This window comes from Musa acuminata, chromosome BXJ2-4, assembly GCF_036884655.1.
Source record: "Musa acuminata AAA Group cultivar baxijiao chromosome BXJ2-4, Cavendish_Baxijiao_AAA, whole genome shotgun sequence".
Classification (NCBI taxonomy): Eukaryota; Viridiplantae; Streptophyta; class Magnoliopsida; order Zingiberales; family Musaceae; genus Musa; species Musa acuminata.
In genome coordinates, this window is record NC_088341.1 from 36,716,085 (window position 1) to 36,735,647 (window position 19,563).

The 19,563-nt window shown below is 41.9% G+C and overlaps 4 protein-coding genes across 5 annotated transcripts; 2 read left to right on the forward strand and 2 right to left on the reverse strand.

Annotated features, from left to right (window-relative positions):
* Positions 1–984: 984 nt before the first annotated feature.
* Positions 985–3,296, forward strand: LOC135610628 (uncharacterized). 2 transcript variants are annotated; one of them, XM_065105381.1, is made up of 5 exons: positions 988–1,419; positions 1,501–1,563; positions 1,724–1,804; positions 1,885–2,198; positions 2,722–3,296. In XM_065105381.1, exons 1-4 carry the CDS (start codon positions 1,090–1,092, stop codon positions 2,164–2,166), a joined length of 756 nt encoding a protein of 251 aa, XP_064961453.1. In that variant the 5' UTR covers positions 988–1,089; the 3' UTR covers positions 2,167–2,198; positions 2,722–3,296. The 2 variants fall into 2 exon arrangements, with proteins under 2 accessions (XP_064961454.1, XP_064961453.1); XM_065105382.1 differs by lacking the exon at positions 1,501–1,563 and having other exon boundaries at positions 985–1,419.
* LOC135610627 (uncharacterized) lies at positions 2,554–6,834 on the reverse strand. The gene is made up of 6 exons (XM_065105380.1): positions 6,297–6,834; positions 5,067–5,266; positions 4,448–4,588; positions 4,290–4,370; positions 2,953–3,077; positions 2,554–2,880 (listed from the first exon to the last, which is right to left on the reverse strand). The coding sequence occupies exons 1-6, from the start codon at positions 6,517–6,519 to the stop codon at positions 2,832–2,834; spliced, it is 819 nt and encodes a 272-aa protein (XP_064961452.1). The 5' UTR covers positions 6,520–6,834; the 3' UTR covers positions 2,554–2,831.
* Positions 6,835–10,927: 4,093 nt separating this feature from the next.
* Positions 10,928–14,796, forward strand: LOC103979363 (HVA22-like protein i). Its single transcript, XM_065105383.1, has 8 exons — positions 10,928–11,085; positions 11,177–11,253; positions 11,375–11,463; positions 11,536–11,634; positions 11,704–11,760; positions 11,863–11,926; positions 12,033–12,245; positions 14,277–14,796. The coding sequence occupies exons 3-8, from the start codon at positions 11,432–11,434 to the stop codon at positions 14,682–14,684; spliced, it is 873 nt and encodes a 290-aa protein (XP_064961455.1). The 5' UTR covers positions 10,928–11,085; positions 11,177–11,253; positions 11,375–11,431; the 3' UTR covers positions 14,685–14,796.
* Positions 14,797–14,839: 43 nt separating this feature from the next.
* LOC135610629 (uncharacterized) lies at positions 14,840–15,510 on the reverse strand. The gene has a single exon (XM_065105384.1). It carries the CDS (start codon positions 15,417–15,419, stop codon positions 14,916–14,918), a length of 504 nt encoding a protein of 167 aa, XP_064961456.1. The 5' UTR covers positions 15,420–15,510; the 3' UTR covers positions 14,840–14,915.
* Positions 15,511–19,563: the final 4,053 nt, after the last annotated feature.

The following is a 19,563-nucleotide window of genomic DNA, read 5'->3' on the forward strand; positions in this document are numbered from 1 at the left end:
AATTAAAATAAGTTATATTTAATTACATAATATATTCAAAAAATTTAATTTCGATAATTAATTATTATAATTTTAAAAAAAAATAATATTAATAATCTACAATCATGTCCTAATAATTAATTCTATGGAAGTTTGGGTTGGTTTAGCATAAGCTAATAAATTTACGTTCGTAATTGAATTTAAATTATATGTGATTAAAAAAGTTCTAAGTTTTGATGATTAATTATTATAAATTCTTTAAAAATAATATTATTAGTAATCATTTAAGAAATATTTCTAATTGTTCTATAAAAGTTGACTTGATTATATACTTGAAATTAAACTAATTACATCTTTTAGTTAAACAACTTTTTAGCCGTGACATCGGGGCCGACGTGGCTTGGTTCGGGTCCGGATGACGGGTCACCGGTTCCTTCGCGAGGGGGTTCCTTGCCAACGCGCCCGGAGAGAAACGCCTCGCCTTCGTTCCTGCACACAGGTTGGGACGGGAGAACTCAACCCGACCCCTTCGACGATCAAGTCAGTCAACAATCGTACTGGGGTTGTTTTCTCTGTATTTTCTCCCCTTTTTCGTTTAGAATACAAGGGTATTTATAGGGGAGTTTGGTGTTACCTGATACGCCTGCTCGCAGGGGGTAGGATCATACCTTCTGATGACGTCTGACATTGCTATCGGCGTAGCGTGTGGAACCGAACCTGAGTGGTCGTTAATGGGCCTCAGTTGGCGTTTCGACCCGTGTTAGTCACGCGGTGTCGGACTAACAGGGAAGCGGCATGTCAGCGGGTGTCACGCAAGTCTTATCGTAATTATTACCCTCGTCAATATCTATTCGAGAAATCTTTAATTATAATTAATTTTGAATCATGAAAATTTTTATTATTTATAAAAAATCTCATGTAAAAATGAATAGTTTTTTTTTTATAAAATACCCATAAAGATACTAAAAATGAATTTTTTTATGTATGAGAAATAGGAAAAAGTAATATCTTCCACCGTTCTTATCCATTCTTCCTTTCTCTCTATCTTTTAGTCCCTCGTGCCGTCGCCGTCGCCGCCGCCGCCACCGTATAATCGCGTTGTTTGATTACATGTCTCTGACAGAGGAGGAGCTGGAGGTGGCGCTCACGCTCGACAGCCTCCCCGAGCTCGTCCTCGCGTCCGTCCACCGGGCGGCGCTCAACGTCCTTCCCGAGTCCCTCCGCTGGGGCTCCCGGAAGCCCCGGTCACTCCCCGGTCATCCTCTAATGCCTTCTCCTCCTCCGCCGCTCCGTTACGGGGAGAAGAACGTCGACGGGGGAGTCACCGCCACCGCCACATCGAGCCCCTCTACGCCTCTCTCCTTCCAAGGCAGCGGCGGCAGCGAAGACATCGACGTCCGGCCCAAGCCGTGGGTGGAGCACAGCAAACAGTACATCCAAGTAAGCGTACCGTCAGCCTTTCTCTCTCTCTCTCTCTAGCCAGCTAAGATTTGTGTTGTATTTGATGCTTGCGGTGAGCAGTGGATGGAAGAACAGCATGAACCGATGGCTTCGTTTGCCGACAAGAAAGCCAATCTCGAACGAGTGTGTTCTTTTCTTTCTTTTCTTCTCTTTTGCCATTTTATTATCTATATTTTCTCTCGATTCCTTTTATTTCAACTTAATTGTATATATATATATATATATATATATATATATATATATATATATATAGATGTATATTCTTAATGATAAGATGAATCAGGTGAGAGAGGAGTACGAAGCCCACTTGCATAGTCCATCAGCCAACCCCTTCGTGCTTCCAGCAGCTGGACAACTGCGCCATGTAATCAATCTACTCCTTCTCTTCTCTTCTTCTTCTTTAAGATTGTGCGCCGAAGAGTGAATCGAATGTCTCGGCGGCAGGAAAAGATGCTATGGGTCGGTGGCGGCGATATGGTCCCCGTGGATCCCACAGCCGTCGACCACCGGTGGGCCGAGAGCGGCAGCCAACGGCCGGCCGCGGGTCGGGTCGGCCTCCCGGATCTGAACGTGACGCCCGACGACGAGGAGGCGGGGTGGGATTTGGTGTGGGGGTGGGGGGACCGGCAACACAGCGCGTGCAAAGCGGCCACGTCGGCGCTGGCGAGACGGAGGAGACTTGGGATACAAAGGGCGAAGAGATACGGTCTGGTTTATGACCAATAAAATGCCAAGATTAAGTATTCATCTTCAATTTGGTTAGTGGGGATTTCTTTTTGTTTTTTATTGACGTCAGTGTTAAGCATTTGCTCACGAAAATATTTTTTTTTCCTATTGATTAAAAATAATATTTTATGAAAAATATTACAGTAAGTGAAGAAGGCTAAAACAACTATTTATTGGAATTCAAAAGACAAGTGATGCATTCATAATACTCAATATCAAGGAGTATGGTACCTAACATTCAAAAAAAAATCTAGTATGCAATTGGAGTATCGAATAATCTATTCCAAAGAAGAAAAAAAACCCCACCAACCGTTCCTTTGGCCTCCTCTTTCATCTCAAACCAAAAGCATAGTACAAAGGGAAAAAGCCGGATAAGTCTACAAAATATGAAGCTAGGAGGTTGAAAGTCTTGTTATAGAAAAGAAGTCAACCCAAGGTCAACCGTAAAACTTCCTCAAGAAACTATTTACTTGCTGCATACAGTCAGCTAACGTGCAATTTCTACCCACATTAGTGTCTATATGTAAGACTTCTTCATAACTCAACATGTCACAGGTGAGAATCCCTAACTGGTGCAAGCCTCGCATAAGAGAGGAGGCATTTCGGTATGCTCAGACAAATGATTCAGTTTAAGTTGATGATTCAATCTGACTGTGCGTGGAAGATCACACTACACCCGACGGAAGCCGTAGCACCAGCTGTCCACCGACAACACTGCAGGAGGAAGAGTGAGAACAAGTTTGAACGATCATATAGGTGCATGTTCGTGGAAAGAATCTTCGTTACCTCTTCACATAATAATAGCAGAAATCAGCGAGAATGAAAGTTTGAACGATCTCGGCAAGAAGAACCATTGGTGGCCACAAACCATACCCTAAAGCTGTCAACAGTCGTCCACGAGTGTCCAGGACCTACAAGAAACACCGAGAAGGAAATGCATCATGCGACACGCCTGCTATAGCGGGAGACCATGTTTCCAGAGGTTCTGTTATTTCTTATTTACATCTGTTTCATTAACTACATATTTTTTACTTCCTATACCTTCTTATACAAACCATTTAAAATTTAAGACCCCAAAAGAACACCATAATTGCCTGATGCCAGACACTTGAATACAATTTAATTTTCCATGTTTTTCTTATTAAGTTTTACTTGATTCTTCTTTATATTATTTTCTCTCTCAAAGATAATCACAAGACAATCAGGAAGAAAATAATTGTGGAATAGTCAAAATAGCATAAATTGGATTGGATTTCGAGAAAAACAAAGGTTTCAACCAACATCTACAGTAAGATAATGCAACAGCTGGTTCTCCATGAGTTTTGTGTCCAATCCATCATGTTCACCTCAAAGAAGCAAATAATGTTACTAGGCTAGATCTAACAAAGTAGAACTCGTTGCACAGTTCTGTGGCTGCATATAATCAGACCTATCGTGTGTCATGCAAATGGTTGGCATAAATATTGTGATGCATTGTGTGCAACGCAAACTTCTGACTGTAAATACAATTAATAGAAACGATGACCTTGAAGATATATAGAAGATAAGAAGAGAGGAAAGACTTAAAATGGTACCAAATATTAGTCATGTGGAATGAAATAAAATATTAACACTAATATTAGTCGTGGTGTGAAACATCAACATAAACAAATTGACAAGCAGGACAAGCCATGAGCATATAAATATGACCTCCACATCAAAACCAAGAAAATATAGATAGATATGCCTTTCGAGCTGACAACACAAAAATGGTGTGTTTCGTTGGGGCTGCACTAACAAGGTTTAAAGAAAGAACAAGAGTAAATGTAAAATCTAATTTTTAAATATTCAAAATTGAAGCTCAATAGGAAACTCATGTGCAATGATGCTGAGGCCTCAAGAGATCCAAAACTTATGCAGAAATAGTAAGACATGTTTTCAATAATATGTGACTCTATATCAACAAATTATGACTATAAATGAAGAACCAGTATCCTACAAAGTTCTAGCCTTCAACAGTATGAGAAAAAAAAAATATCATGCTTATGCTTAAGAAGTCACTCTACTGTAAATACATCAGTGGTATATTAGTCATACAAATCCATAAAACCTAGTCAGAATGCAGAGTTTCATACTAAACCAACCTGAAGGACCCAGTGAGCGCAACTCAGAAATCTTGCAATCCCAAGAGCAAAAACATAGTGAGCAGTGAACGGTTCTACAATCTGGGGATCATGTATGAAGATACAATTAGAAACTTTTTCTTTAAAAATTTACAAGGTTCTCTGATTCCAGGTTGTACCTTCGTGTTCTGCATCAATCGTAACTGGGGCAACACCGAAACAGCTTCCAGATAAACACAAAAGGCCCAACAGATCCTATTGAAAATATTGTGAGATGTAGAAGGATGAACAGCAAGCGCTAACAGCACACAAGGCACAACCTGCAATCATATAAAGAGAAGTGAGATCCATTCATGATCTTATGAATAAAAAACAAGTTTTTTTATCACGGATAATTCTTTAAAGACCAGCAAAGAGACATGAATTTTCTTAATAACTTCAAATGCGAAGAAACTTTGTAGCCATAATAGTAAAAAAGAAGCTGCCAAAAACCCAAAGATATAATAATAAAGAAAATAGTAGTAACGATATAAATAAAAGCAACAAGCATCCTTTTCCTTGACATGACTCTTTTGGCAATAACACAGTGCTTAATAAGTATTTTCTAAGTAAAGGGAAAAAAAACACTGAAAAACAAATTCAACGACCAAACTTTATACAATATTTTTTTCATTACAGGTACAAAATAGTCCAAGTAATAAAATAAAACTATTACTTTGTCCCCCAAAAAAAACCAAATTTCTGAAGGGTTTATCATGGATATAAAGGTTTTTTGATATAATACATGAGATGTCTTACCACAAAATATATAGCAAAATTGTCCTTATCCTCCATGTAACTTGGCCTCAGCTTAAAACGAATCATGTAAATAACCCAAAGAGTAGTAGCAAGTGTAGCAGTATCTAGCACTGTGTGTATATCGTATTCCATAACAAAACTGCAATAAAGTCTGGCAGCTAAAAACAAAGCTGTCAAATCCTGAGACTTCAACGAAAGCCCTGCATATTATAAAATTGTTAATGAAAGATAATTGGATCCATGAAATAAGTGCAATTTCTATAAACTTAGCATTAGGCAACATGAATTACAAAGCAACCAAAAACTGGTGACCTATTAAACCGGTTCCATATATAGGTAACAGAAATGTTTTCTCGAAACGATCTTGATAAAATCAAATAGTTAGAGATAAATGAGTAACAAATTGTAAGGTTAGAATATCTATCACATAGCTTAAGTGCTGCTCTAAGGCAGAATGTTCTGGATTCCCAATAAAAGGGCTTAATTGTCAATTCACTTCAAAAACAAACTTGAAACTCCTCCTCAGACAGGAATCGTATAATTATATCAGAAATTTGGTGCAAATGAAAAAAAAAACATTAAAAAGGTCCACCAGCATCATATAAGGTTAACATTTTTCCTCGTGGATCTTTACATAATTTCATCATCTTGCACATACTTGTAAAAGATAATTTTGCAATAATAATCAACATTGAGAATAGTTAGATAATGTAACAGTACCAATAAAGCAACATGGATTATACGATAGAAATTTGATAAACTTCAAATGTAGAACAACAAGATCAACATTGAGCAAATGCACTATTCAAAACAGGGGGAAAAAAACTTCTTTCAATTTCTTCCCTTAGAAAACCTATTCTGCAAGTTTCAAGCTAGTAATTCCCATAAGCAAAACTCTTGAGCCTTGTAATTAACTCAAAATTCTGAAACTATCAATGATATAATACTCTCCTTCGAACTTCCATGCCACAAACCTAACATCGACATACTCCCAAATCAGGGTCCTAGTCGAAACCAAAACCCCCTCCAGCCCCGGATTACCTCGAAGGGGGGAAAAATATCTTTTTAGCCATGCCATCTAGGGCATCCATTATTTAAATCCCGAAGCCTTGGCAAGTGGCATTCTTACCGCCCCATCGACCAACAGATCACGTATGCAGTAGATCAAAACAAAACAAAGCAGCACGGGCAAAGAAAATGAAATAAAAAGGGGAAAGAGAAGGCGGGCACCAGCGCATGTCCTCTCCTTGGTAAGCTTATAGATGAGGACGGAGATGCCGAGGGCGTGGACGGCCTCGGCGGCGATGAAGAGGTTGTCGTGGTCGTGAACGATGAAGCGGAGGAAGACGAGGGCCGCGATGCCCGCCACCACGCACAGGAACGCCTTCACTTTGGGCGGCTGCCGCTTCACCCATGTCGCCACCGCGTAGATCGGCCGCCTCGCCCCCCTCATCGCACGCCTTCCCTCGCAGCGATCCGCTCCTCCCTGCTCGAATCCAGGAATTAAAGAGGGCACAGAAATCGAGTCGCTTCTTCGTCTCCATTCACCGTCACAACGGAGCTGTAATAAAAGGGGGCCAAAGGGGTTTGGCTCATCAAATACATTACCATCAGTTCACCCGCTGCATCTCACCGCTCACCTACCCGCCTTCTGGTTGCAGGAAACGACTGCCTAAATGCGGGCCCCGTGTGGAGCCACTGTGTCGCGTAGTCGTTAGATATGGCAAGTGCTGGGTTTAGTGTCCGCCAACTGTTCGAGATAAAGCCTGAGACAAGAGCTTAACCGGGACCAGAAGCTCATCTCACGACCTTCTCTCTCGTTCTTAATGCTGCATGTTGCCGAGCGTTGATGGCTTTTCATGGTGGCAGTTGTAAGCGCCCACAGCACCGCCGTGGTCCGTTGACTAAGATCGCTTCTCATTTCTCATTTTTATTTTTCATTAGAATCTAATCAATTTGTTTGATTGTGATGTATTTGATTTCTTTATATATAATAATTTTTTGGATGTTGGGGAACCTTATGCCATAGTCAATAGATCAACATGATTTGGTTCGATCCAAGTGTGCAAAGTCATCCACGTGGATAATTGAATGAAGGTGGTCAGCGTTAGGTTCGGTCCGAGCTTCATCTCAATAATTGATCCGAGGTAGAGCAAGGAGTTGCTCTTCCTCCCCCGCCAAGTTCTTGCACATAAGTCGAAGTCGATAGGGGAATTTCTCGACTCGACCCCTTCGAAGCATAAGTCAGTATTGAGTGGGGTTAAGTAGAGTTGAAGTGTTTGAGGTCCTCCCCTTGACGTCGATCGGGGGGTCGGTTTTTATACCTGCGAATGAGGGTCAGTCGTACGTGATCTGTTAATGGTTGCTAACTCCTCGAGCGGTCGGCTTGTACCTCCTATGCGAGCGTCGATCAACCTGCATGAATATGCATCCCACGACGTCGTTCCGAGCTTTTCGGAGCGGCTTTGTGCTATGCAGCGTTGTCTCGTATAGCCTCAAATAATGCAGGAACGTGCTACCATCCCATTTAAGTCTGAGGTGTCATGTCGATGTAATGCACCATATGAGCCCTGAGGTTCTACGTTGGCGTTGACATGATCACTAACTGTTATCGCGAGGGTGGTACAAGAATATGTCATATCATTCCCCACCCCATCAAGCACATGTCTAGTCGAGATTTATATCTCGGGTGTATGCTCCGCTGTAGCAGACCCCTTTTTTATATATATATGCACACCTTAGGCTTATCTACTTCCGGCCTTGCCATGGCGGGCCTTCTTCTTTCCTCAATCTGCTCACATGGGTAACTCGTAGCAGGGCCTCTTGTGTGACTCCTCGCGCTTTCTTGCTACCAGTGCCTCAACAGCAACATACTGGTTAGCCCATTGGAGCATCTCGGGAACGGTCGCTCGTGGCCTCTCGACTAGTGACCAAAAGAACCTTGAAGGTTGTAGGCCCATCAAGAACGCTTGCATAACAAAAAAGGGGTGGGCATCTGGAACCCCTCGAATCTCAGTAGTGAAGTTAGCATCGAAGAGGTAGAGGGATTCGTCCTCCTTCTGCCTTAGCCCGAGGAGTATGGTTATAGATGGTTTAGGTCACGCGTTGGCTAGGAAGTGAAGCTCGAGTTCCCGTGTAAGCTGATTAAAAGACAGGACCAAGGACAGCCTCAATTGATTGTACCACATCCAAGCTGGGCCTTGGAGGATGGTAGGAAATGCCCAATACATCAAGGCGTTAGAGGTGTTGTGTAGGGCCATCTAGGCCCAAAAGGTGGCGATGTGCTCCGCTGGATCAGAGCCACTATCATAGGCCTCTAGCGTCGAGAGGTGAAAGTTGAGGGGGATAGGCTTATCCTGAATTTCTTGGGCAAAGGGGAACCCAACCGAGGTACTTTCCTCGATCTCCTCCTTATATTTATGGAATTCTCTTTGAACCTCGCCTAGGCGCTGATTCACTAATCGTAATTGGGCCCTAAATGAGTCATACATTGAGTCAAACGATAGGATATTGGCTTCGGAGAAGGTTAAGGCAGCTCGTCTGGGCATAGGGACGTTGCACTCTACCGTTGGTCTCGGGAATCCCGATTGCTCCCAGTTGAGGGGTGGGCATATGGAGCCAGAGTTGGCTGGTCGATCGGGGTAGCATTGTGAGGTGTAGGGATGAGCACAGGTTGGATCGATGGTCATGGGAGGAGAACTGTCTACTGAGCTAGCTAGGGTATGAGGGGTGCAATGATCTGCATCATCCCAGCTAACGCTTGCACCTAGTGGGTGAGGTTGAGGAATGCCTCAGCGGAGATGACCGACTATCCCGCACCAGCCCCGGAAGGTAAGAGCTCGGGATCATTGAACAAATGTCAATAGCACCCCGGAGTTTGAGCCAAGATGCTTCTATCCATATACGGGAGAGTGGGGAGCTGCCCTCCGAGGTCGAAGGTGGAGATGGTGGTGAGTGTCTTTTCGCTAAGGCGTTCATTGGAGTTGTTTGGTGGATGCTCTTATGACATCAGGCCTTCCTTCTAGTGTCAAAAATATTGGGGAACCTTATGTCATAGCCAATGAATCAACACAGGCTTGGTCTAATCCCAAGTGCGCAGAGTTGCCCACGTGGATCCTCAAATAGAGGTGATCGACGTCAAGTTTGGTCTGAGCTTCATCTCTAGAATTGATCCAAGGTAGAGCAAGGAGTTGCTCTTCCTCCCTTGCCAAGTTCATGCACACAGGCCGAAGTCAAGAGGGGGATTTCCCGACTCAACCCCTCCAAAGCATAAGTCAGTATTGAGTGGGGTTAAGTGGAGTTGAAGTGATCGATGTCCTCCCCTAAACGTTAATCATGGGTTGGCTTTTATACCTGTGAATGAGGGTTGATCATACATGATATGTTAATGGCGGTCGACTCCTCAGGCGAGTGACTTGTACCTCCTGTGCGAGCACTAACCAACCTACATGGATCCATGTCGCGCGGTACCATTCCGAGCTTTCCAGAATGGCTTTGTGCTATGCAACATCATTGTCTTGTATAGTCTCAGATAATGTCTCATCCGAGTCCGAGGTGTCATGTCGACATAATGCACCATATCAACCCTGAGACTCCACGTTGGTATTGATGTGCCTATTGACTGTTGTCGCGGGGGTAGTACCAGAATATGCCCTATCACTATTATGATAAATATTTTAAGAAAAAAAAACTATCTATTTATTTGATCAAATAGGAGAAGAGGTCACTGTTTATTATCTTGCTTATTCAAGGATGAACATGAGAAGGGGTCCATTCAGAAGATTGTGACACTAGGGCCAAATCAGAATGTCAAGGTTCATTATGATATGGCATTTTTCAGCACCATCCACGTGACAATAGTCAACGACCATGACAATGCTAACAAAGGAGCTTTAGGCTAACATAACACAACACCTCGGACCCTAGGAGGTCGACCACAAGCCCTCGCACTGTTTGGGGGCCGTACAACTCGGCGTCAAACACTGCAAAGCCATTCCAAAAAGCTCAGAATGGCTCCACACAATGTGGGCCCATATAGGTTGACGTCGAATACTGCAAAGTTGTTCCAGAAAGCTTGGAACTGTGCCACACGACATGGGTTCATATAGGTCAGTCGACGCTTGTCCGTGAGGTATAAGCTAGCTGCTCGAGAAGTCAGCAACCATTAACGTACCGTATACATCCGACCTCCTTTTGCAGGTATAAAAGCCAACCCCCTAACCAATGTCAAGGGGAAAGACTTCGAGCATTCAACTCCCCCTTATTCCACTCAATGCTAACTTAAACTTCGGAGGAGTCGAGTCGAGAAATCCTCCTCTCGACCTCAGCCTATGTGCAGGAGCTTGACAAAGAAGTAGGCCGCCCGCCAAGGGAGAAAACCCCACTCGAGAGATAAGACTCAAATTCAACCTGACCCAACGCTCGCTTCCACCACCTGAGCATCAATGTGAGCAATCTCACGCATCTGAGATCGAACCGAGCCGTGCTAACATCTCAGCCATGACGTAAAGGTTCACTAACACATTCCATGCCAATGTAGATTAGTATTGCATTGCTAAAGCATGAAATGTAGGAGTGTCTTATATATAGTGAATCTAAAATTTTCTTAAATAATCATATTAATCTATTTAATTTATAGTGGTTAAAGATTAAACATGCCATGTACCAAATGGCCGCGTGCCAACCGAATTGAGTTGGTGCGGTTGATTCAGGTGTCCCACAACGATCACGGCCGCTCATCTTCTCAGCAACCCGCCTTGATCATTCCATTTGAACGGCTGATGATCTCGCCCACCGCGCTCTGTTCATCACGTCCGTCCATTCTCTACGACCTCGCCTACTCTCCAGATCGGGCAACTTGACGTAGGATTTCGGCTGCGGATTGAGAGCGATGTAGACAGCGACGACATCATCGTCGTCATCTCTCTCTCTCGTTTCGATCCTCTTCGAATAAATACCACCCCATTCCCCCTGAATCATCTCCCAAGTCTGCGCCGGCGATCTTATTTCCTCGTCAAAGGTTCGACCTTTTCTCCTCTTCGTTTCGTTGACTTTCTCGCTTGTAATCGCTTGCTTTAGATGCTCTGTTGATGAACTCGTGTGGTCTGCAGGGCGAGATGGTGCTTCCGATTTCTATTTAGTTCGCGTTGTCGTATGGAGTTGTGCCAGAGATTTTTGATCGGATAAAGTGGGATAAATTTCTCTCCTTGTGGTCAAGCTTTTCCAAATCCTTCCTTTTATACGATGGTTTTCCTTGTGGATTATAAATAGTTGATCTGCTACTTAGATTTTAATTGGTAATGTTGCAGCCTTTTGTATGAACTTGTGGAGAGTGATCAGTAAGAAACGGTTGTGGATCATCCATCATGATGGGTTTATTTGTCAGTAGAGCTTTGATGTAAGCATTCATGATCTTAATGCTCTGGGTTGTTGGTTTTGTTCGCTGAGAGAACTGTTATGTGATTCGCAGACTGGTTCTTGGGTATGCTTACCCGGCCTATTTGTGCTATAAGACTGTGGAATTGAACAAACCAGGAATTGAGCAGTTGCGTTTCTGGTGCCAGTATTGGTCAGTCCATCTGCTCAACTTTCTTCTCTATGTCTGGCAAAGATGGCTTGCATTTTGATTCTTTTGCAGGATTGTAGTCGCATTGATGGCAATCTTGGAGAGATTTGGGGATCTTTTCTTTTCATGGTAAGCAAGTTTTTTAGCTTTTTATTAATGATATTTTCTAGATGCTTGTCATCAGTTCTATTCTTGCCGGTTTGTGTTCTTATTTCCTTGTATCTTTTGAAGGTTTCCAATGTACTGCGAGGCAAAATTGGCATTTTATATATATCTATGGTATCCAAAGACAAGAGTATGACATTCTTTACTTCAACTTTCTTGCAAGTTAATTTCTTTGATGTCCACCCTGACTGAATCTTGTTTTCCTATGCTAATCATATAAATATAATTTTTTTCAGGGAACAACATATGTATATGAAACTTACTTCAGGCCATATATCGCGAAGCATGAAACTGACATCGATCATAATTTGCTTGAGTTAAGAGCAAGAGCTGCAGATTTCATGTCGATGTATTGGCAGAAGGCTACTAGCTATGGCCAGACAAGTTTTGTTGAGATTTTGAACCAAGCTACCTTATTGATACAAGCACCAAGAACACGTACTTTCCAGGTATGGTTGATTAGGACAATGCGGTCCTTGAAGTCTTCAATTATAGCTTTTTCTTGCTGTAGGTCTATGATGAGGTTTTCCTTTTATTGGTGTCAACAATTTTCTCTTTCTGCATAGATATTGAGCATGAATTTTGACGGCTGTGGATTATTTCTTGAGGATCTGTACTTGTCCTGAAAATAATTGTATCAAATTATTAGATCTTTGGCAGGTTTAACTCATTTAAAATTACCTTGTTCAATGCTATAAAGATTGCAACTTGCTTCATTTTAGGTACTAAATTTTGGTCATTCTGTTGTTTCTTTCACCACAAACAAACATGATAAGTTGACTCTGGGGCAATTGTCATGGATTTTATTAGATGGAAAATAGGAAGATTAAATTTGATAGAGGAGTGTGAAAAATTGCATGTAGGTATCAATCTTATGATATCTATTTATGAGTACAAATATAAGAAGTTATAAAATATTTTTGAATGAATGAAACAATAAAAGTTTAAATTTTCTTCACCTCTAAGAATGTAAAAAAATAATATAACTTGACAAAAATAAATATTTTGGTATTTACTTTATCCATCTAACTTTCATATTCCAATATTGAAGAATGGTGCCTATTGGTTGGCCTTGGACTGTGGAGGCATCAAAGACAAGGCCAGTTTGGGGCACCTGCCTGCCTTAATTAGTCACTAAGTCATTTAGGAATTCAGGAATAGAGCTGCAGAATGAAGTTTTAGTTATACATGTGAAATTATAACTATGCTTGATGTGTATATTATTAGTGATATTGATTGAAAAAGTGCAAAATAAGTTGGACAAAGGATGAGAGTTTTAATGCATTAATTTCACCATTGAAAATTCTTTGTGATGTTTTCATCTTTTTTTGAATGATGCCGTTTTCTGGATCCAAAATCAGATTAGCTTTAGTATAATATATCATTTTTCACCTGGTTTGCAAAATAATGTCATGGTTGGCATATGCTTCTCATAGAAATGCTTTGGATTTTTTTACACAATTTGAAAGAGAAGTCTTTGTTATTTGGAGTGTGATATAGACTCCTCATCTGTAGTTTCTGATATCCTTGTGTTGCAGTATCTAGTTTGTACTTGGATGAATTGTTTTACTTGGGGCCTAGCAAAAAATGTGGATAAACCAATTTGGTGGTTCAACAGTTGATGCTGGCCTTTAACATGTACACTGCATCATTAATTGCATCTTAATGATGCATCCACTTTTTAGGACCATGGCTTTACCTTTATCAAGTTGTGTTCCATTCATATCCTCTTTTCAGAACTGTCCACCTGCCACAACTTTCTTCCTTTTTCATTTTCATTCTATTAGTTGGCTTACAAGTAGCATTCTTAGAACACTTAGGCACTCATTCATGTTCCCACTTTGCAGCTCATGCTTGAGCTTTCCCTCATCCACAATTGCTTTCACTCACTCCACATTTGCTGAAAGACCACAGGCTATCAATATACTCCCTTTCATGGAATCTACAGTCTACTTCATGCTCTTAGGCGGAAAACAGGCTCTAAAAGATGCAGAATGTGGTTGTCTTTACCAAACATGTTTATACTCTTAAAAACTTATAGAAGACAGGATAATTGTTTGGATAAAATTAGAAATCTGTTTGTCTTGTACATATGTATTATAGCATTCTATATGCTTAAACCTAATTTGTGACTCTTGCATGGTGCTCGCAACTATGATCACATGATGATGTGCTTGGTAATCTGCAACGAACCTTTCTTAAAGGAAAAAACAAAATTGTAAATTTGAACTTTGAAAAGTGATAGCATTGATGATAATATGAAGAACAGATGATAACTGAATTCAAGTTGGTTTCTTCCTTGTGCTTGTTGTTTTTGGTTCTTCTTTTGTGGATTATACTCATGATCTAGTAATCTTACAAGAGTCCTGATAAGATCATGACAAGATTATGGCTTCAATATATATGTTTGTATATCAGTCTCTGTTTCTTGCCTGCATCTTGGAAAATTCCACACTGAGTAAAATCTCATGGAGCTGCAGCAAACTCAGCAGCCACAGCAAGAACCTCAGTTACCTTCTGCAACGCCACCTGCTCACCAACCTGCACCATCTCAGCCGTCTCCACAAGAAACAAGAGCTCCACCCAGTCCCATCAAGAGCCAGCCGCAGGAAGAATCGAGGAAGGCAGATGCAAGTCTCCAGCCAGTAGCAGCATCTCCAGACCAGCCTCAAGAACCAGTCTCTCTTACGGAAAATTCAGAAACCGCTAACCCGCCCTCTCCAAGTGAGGAGCCAATGCAGGTTGACACAGACAATTCCGAATCCGTAAAAGTCTCAGTTCCACCACCAGAGCAGACGGCCATGGAGGAGGCAATTCTTGTGACCCGCAACAGGTTGAGAAAACGAGCCGCCGCCGCTGCTGCTGATGCTGATGCTGGTCCAGTTTAATTGTTTGGAATATCTGATTTGTTTTCTTGTGTTGTCAATGCATGGATTTGTTGATGAAGGATTGCAAATGATAGTTTTGCTCATCAATACAAGATGAATAACTTCATTGTAAATGATTGTTTTGTAAAAGACAAGTAAGATTTGAATATTATGGATGAGAATTAAGCAACTTGTTGTTCATTATGATGAAGACAAAGTAGTACAGGAGATAATAGTTGAAAGGGCTTATAGTCAGCCTTTGAAAATGGCGGACGGGGGCAAAGGAGCAGAGTCAAGCTGGTAGAGGCCGAGGGAAGGGCCGACGAAGCGGAAGAGGATCCACCCTCCGGCGATGATGAAGATGGAGGCGTAGGCGAACTTGTTGAGCCAGAAGAGGAGGCCCTTCTCCCCCACATAGATCTCCACCGCCTTCTCGCCCAGCGTCATGGACTCCCAGTCCTTCTTCGGCGGGGGTTTCCTGGCGCTCTGCTGCCGGGCCTGGTTCCGCGACCGTCGCCGGTACCTAATGTTGAGGGTGGTCGGTGGCGGCCGGGACGGCGACGCGGGGACTGATGCGGTGTCCGCTGCTGCAGCTGAGTCACCGCTGGGCTTGTCACCCGTGCTTGCGACTTCATTCTCGTTGGTCGCTCGGAGAAGATGGAGACGGAGGCGGGTGAGGGAGGTCGAGAGAGGGCGTGCCCTTCTGAGGTAGCAGTGATTGGGATAGAGGGAAGGATGCAGCAATTTGGCATCCATGTCTGCTACTGGTTTGCTCTGCTCTCGCCTGGGCTGTGCCGTGCTCTACTCTGCTCTGCTCTGCTCTCTCTCCTCTGCAGCTTGGTTGGCTGGGACTTGAGTTCATCTTATCCGTTTATCTTATGTGTGTTATGACCGTTTTACCCTGAAACTATATGCTATTGACTCGCTCACAATCTCTCTCAACAAACACACACACTATATATATATATATATATATATATATAGAGAGAGAGAGAGAGAGAGAGAGTCAATAGTATTTTACCTTAGAAGAATTCTCAATATTGAGTTTTTATCAAATAATATCCTTTAATTAATTTTTATTTAAGATGATTTTTTTTGTCAATTTGATAAAAGAACTCTCGGTCTTTCACTCGTTATCATCGATTGTCATTGTCCTTTGCTCTCACAGTAAGCGAGTCCTCTTTCCCCTCTTTTTTCTCTTTCACTTCATTCCTCTTTCATCTTTTCTGGTCGCTTGCCCTTCCTTATCATGATGAGAGCAATGGATAAAATTGAGATGAGTGACGAGAGAGTCAATAAGCGAACGATAAAGGTAGTGCGACCAATGATTAGATCGATGAAGGACCTCACCACTGACATTCTCACCGACATTGACACCCTTGCCACTCACCTTTAGTCTACTTGTTGTTCTCATTGTGATAAGGAAGCACGAGCGATGAGGAAGGGAAAAGGAAAGGGTAATAGTGGTCGAGGGTATTTTTATCAAATTGAGAAAAAAAAGACACATAAAATAAAAATCAATTAAGGAAGCATCATATGAGAAAAACTCAATATTAAATTTTTTTAGATAAAATATTCATATATATATATATATATATATCATATTAGTTAGATATCTCTCCGAAATTACCAGTTGCTAATAGAAATAAAAATATAATAAAAAATAGACTAAAAAATATACATAGAAATCATAACATGGTAATTTTTAGAGGGTATAAGGATCAATTAAAATTCAACATATTGAAATTATTGAGATTAATTATAAGGACATGCATAAACATAATTTTTAGGTTCATGTCATCAAGTTATGATATTTCGTGCCTGCATCAGCGAACAGGAGATCAGGAGGAGCGTCGATGATCCTCAACCGCTGCCTGTTCTCGTCGTGGATCATTCAAACGCCACAGATTCATAGGTCAAAGAATCTTTTGCTTCTACTACCTGCTTTCGTCCTCTCGAGTCGGCCGAAGTGGGCGAGGAAGGCGATGGTGGCTCCGGTAGCCACCCATCTCGCTTCATTTAAGACCTCGCCTGATCGCCACTAGCGTCGTCTTTCGACGCTTCAAGAACCAAAACCTATAGTCCTTTAATGTGCCCAACCCCATTCTTCTGTCGCCATGCCTCTTCTTCTGGGAGCACACCTCTCTAATCGAGCAAAACCAGGGAGAAGTCAAAGAGTACCTCCCGCCTCTGGTGCTCTCTCGTCGTTTGTTCTCTACCGCCTTTGTTCAGTAGAGCGAAGGAAGGTGTGAAGATGGAGTTGCTTCTCGTGCTTCCTACAGGATGACCAACCTCGAAGAACTCTCCGCACTGTCCTATGTTCGCCGGAGAACACAGTGCAAGGATGGGCTGGAGAGACGAGAGCCAAGGTCTCTTATGTTCTCGGCCGACGCTTTCTTCCTGCGGGCCGACGCAATCTCCGCCGCACACAGCGACACTTCTGCGCCAGTATTCTCCGTACCTTCTCACTGAAAGCAACTCCATCTTCACACCTTTTACGACGAGCATCACGATGGAGAACATTCGACTTCGCCCTGGTAACAGAAGAGTACTCCCGGAAGACGAGGCACGGTGACAGAGGAGTGGGGATGGGGGTGGGGTCGATGGACACATTAAAGGGCTACTGGTCTCGGCCCTGGAAGCGTCAGATACCGCCAGTGAAGATGAAGGGAGAAGGCCTCAAGGGAGAACGAAAGCAAGTAGGTAGCTTCAGAAGAAAACGATGCTTTGTCCCAAGTACCTCTAGCGTTGGATTCGATCCACGACGATGCCAGGCCGCGCTTGAGGATCATCGACGCTTCTCCTGATCTCCTGCTCCTCTGTGCAGGCACCAAAGATCAAAACATGATGCATAGTCACCCAAACACAGAGAGAGAGAGAGAGAGAGAGATCCTCTTCGTAGGAGAGCACAGCAGAGGGGTTGTGTTAAGGCGTTTAAAAGGACGTGCATCATGCAACTCCCCTTCCCTAACACAATCAATGTGGAGATAGCGATACAGTGACAGCAGGCAAGGGGAGAGGAATGATCCAAGCAACCACAAAATGCTGCTTCACTTGATGATCCTTATCTCATGTCTTGCAGAATTGAGCAAGATTTTTTTGCATTTTATCACCAAAAACCACATCACTTTTTCTGAATTCAAGGAAGATTTCTAGATCCAGTGTGATGTGAATGAAAGACAAAGCTACAAACCAAAATGTCATGATCGTGTTAAGGGAGCCATGATCTTTTGTACCCTAAATGTACATGAGGAACACTCATCATCAAGTATGATTACGTTCATCTCCATATTCATATATATGATATGCTCTATGAACTGTAAATCCTTTGCATGGTAATTAACCTCCTCGATGTGTGTATCTTCCAGGAAGCTTTTCTCGTTCTTTTATTACTTGCAATGAATCGCATGGGGAGGAGAACCAAATCACGTATATCTTTGCTTATTGGGATTCTTATGAAATGTTTGACTCTTCCTTGGTCAACATTATTGTAGGAATATTGTAAAATAAGAAAAAAAATCATGTAGATAAATAAATAAGAAAAAAATATTTAAGATAGAATGAACATAAGTTATAAAAAAAAACATGTAAATGCTATATTATTTAAAATAAATTATTATAATTAGTCATAGAGTATAGATGGAAAAATACGTTAAAAAATTATTTTATTCTATAAGTAAAGATTTATATATTTTTAATGTGATAGAGAATATATTTTTTCGTAAATCTCAACGGTAACAATAAATTTATGCAACTAATCCCAAATAGTCAAGATATTATCGATTTAATTTTTAATGATAATAATAGTTATAATCATTGTCGTTGTCATCATGATAGAGACTTTCAACAAATTATTTGAGGTTAATTATAGTTTATTCCTGTAACAAGCTACTTTAGCATTTCGATCCCTATACTTTCAAAGATTATATTGAGATTTTTATATTTATAAAAATAAAATATTTAAGCTCATTTTTCTTGGTTGACTTTGCTGACGAAAATATCATGAAAAATCTATAATATTTCTAAAAACAGAGCGGACGACATAAACGGAAACGAAATTAAATAATTTACTTTCGTAAATATAAGGATCATAATATAATTTTTAAATATATAAAGATCGAGATACTAAATATAATTTATAATTAATCGTACGACCATTCCAAAGAAATCGGGTGGGTCTCAACCTTCTTCCTTAAGAATACATGACAGCTACTTAATAATTGTCATAGAACATTCCAAACAAAAACCTAAAACATGGAAATGGCGTGATTGTTTCCACATCATTAGTGCGTTGTAAATTGCCTCATCGGTGCATCTTTTCCCACCTCACCGCATCCAAAGTCTAAGTCCACGGCCATCGGTAACCTACCACAGTCGCCCTTGTACTAACCTAATAATGCGATGCAGCTCAAGTCAAGTCAATCCGTTTATCTTCTACACTCCATAAAATCCTTTGTTTGGCCAATATGACCGTCGTTAATGTCAATTATTCCTGTCGGACAATTAAGATAATACGCAGCTATTCTACGTCGGCTGACCTTTGTCACGCCGAAGTGGACAGGTCACCGTAGCGAAAGCCGCTGCCGTGACGGCTTTGCAAAGCCTCCGGAACCGACCGATGGGGATCGGACGGCTGCCGTTGCCGACGAACGCTCACTTTATGATTCGGACGCCACCTCGTGATCATGCGGCGACTAATTGGAGCGTCATCAAGTCTACGGTCGATAATAAGTGTTCTTTAATCGTGTGTTCCCTCGTCTGGAGGAGGCGTCGTGTGAATCGGGGAAGCCGTACGCGGCACAGCTCTGCCTCTCGGGGACGGATGATCGCCCGTTCCAGGGAAGACAGGGAACACGCACATCTCTCATCGTGTGATTTGTGGGTCGCCAAGGGTTCGGAA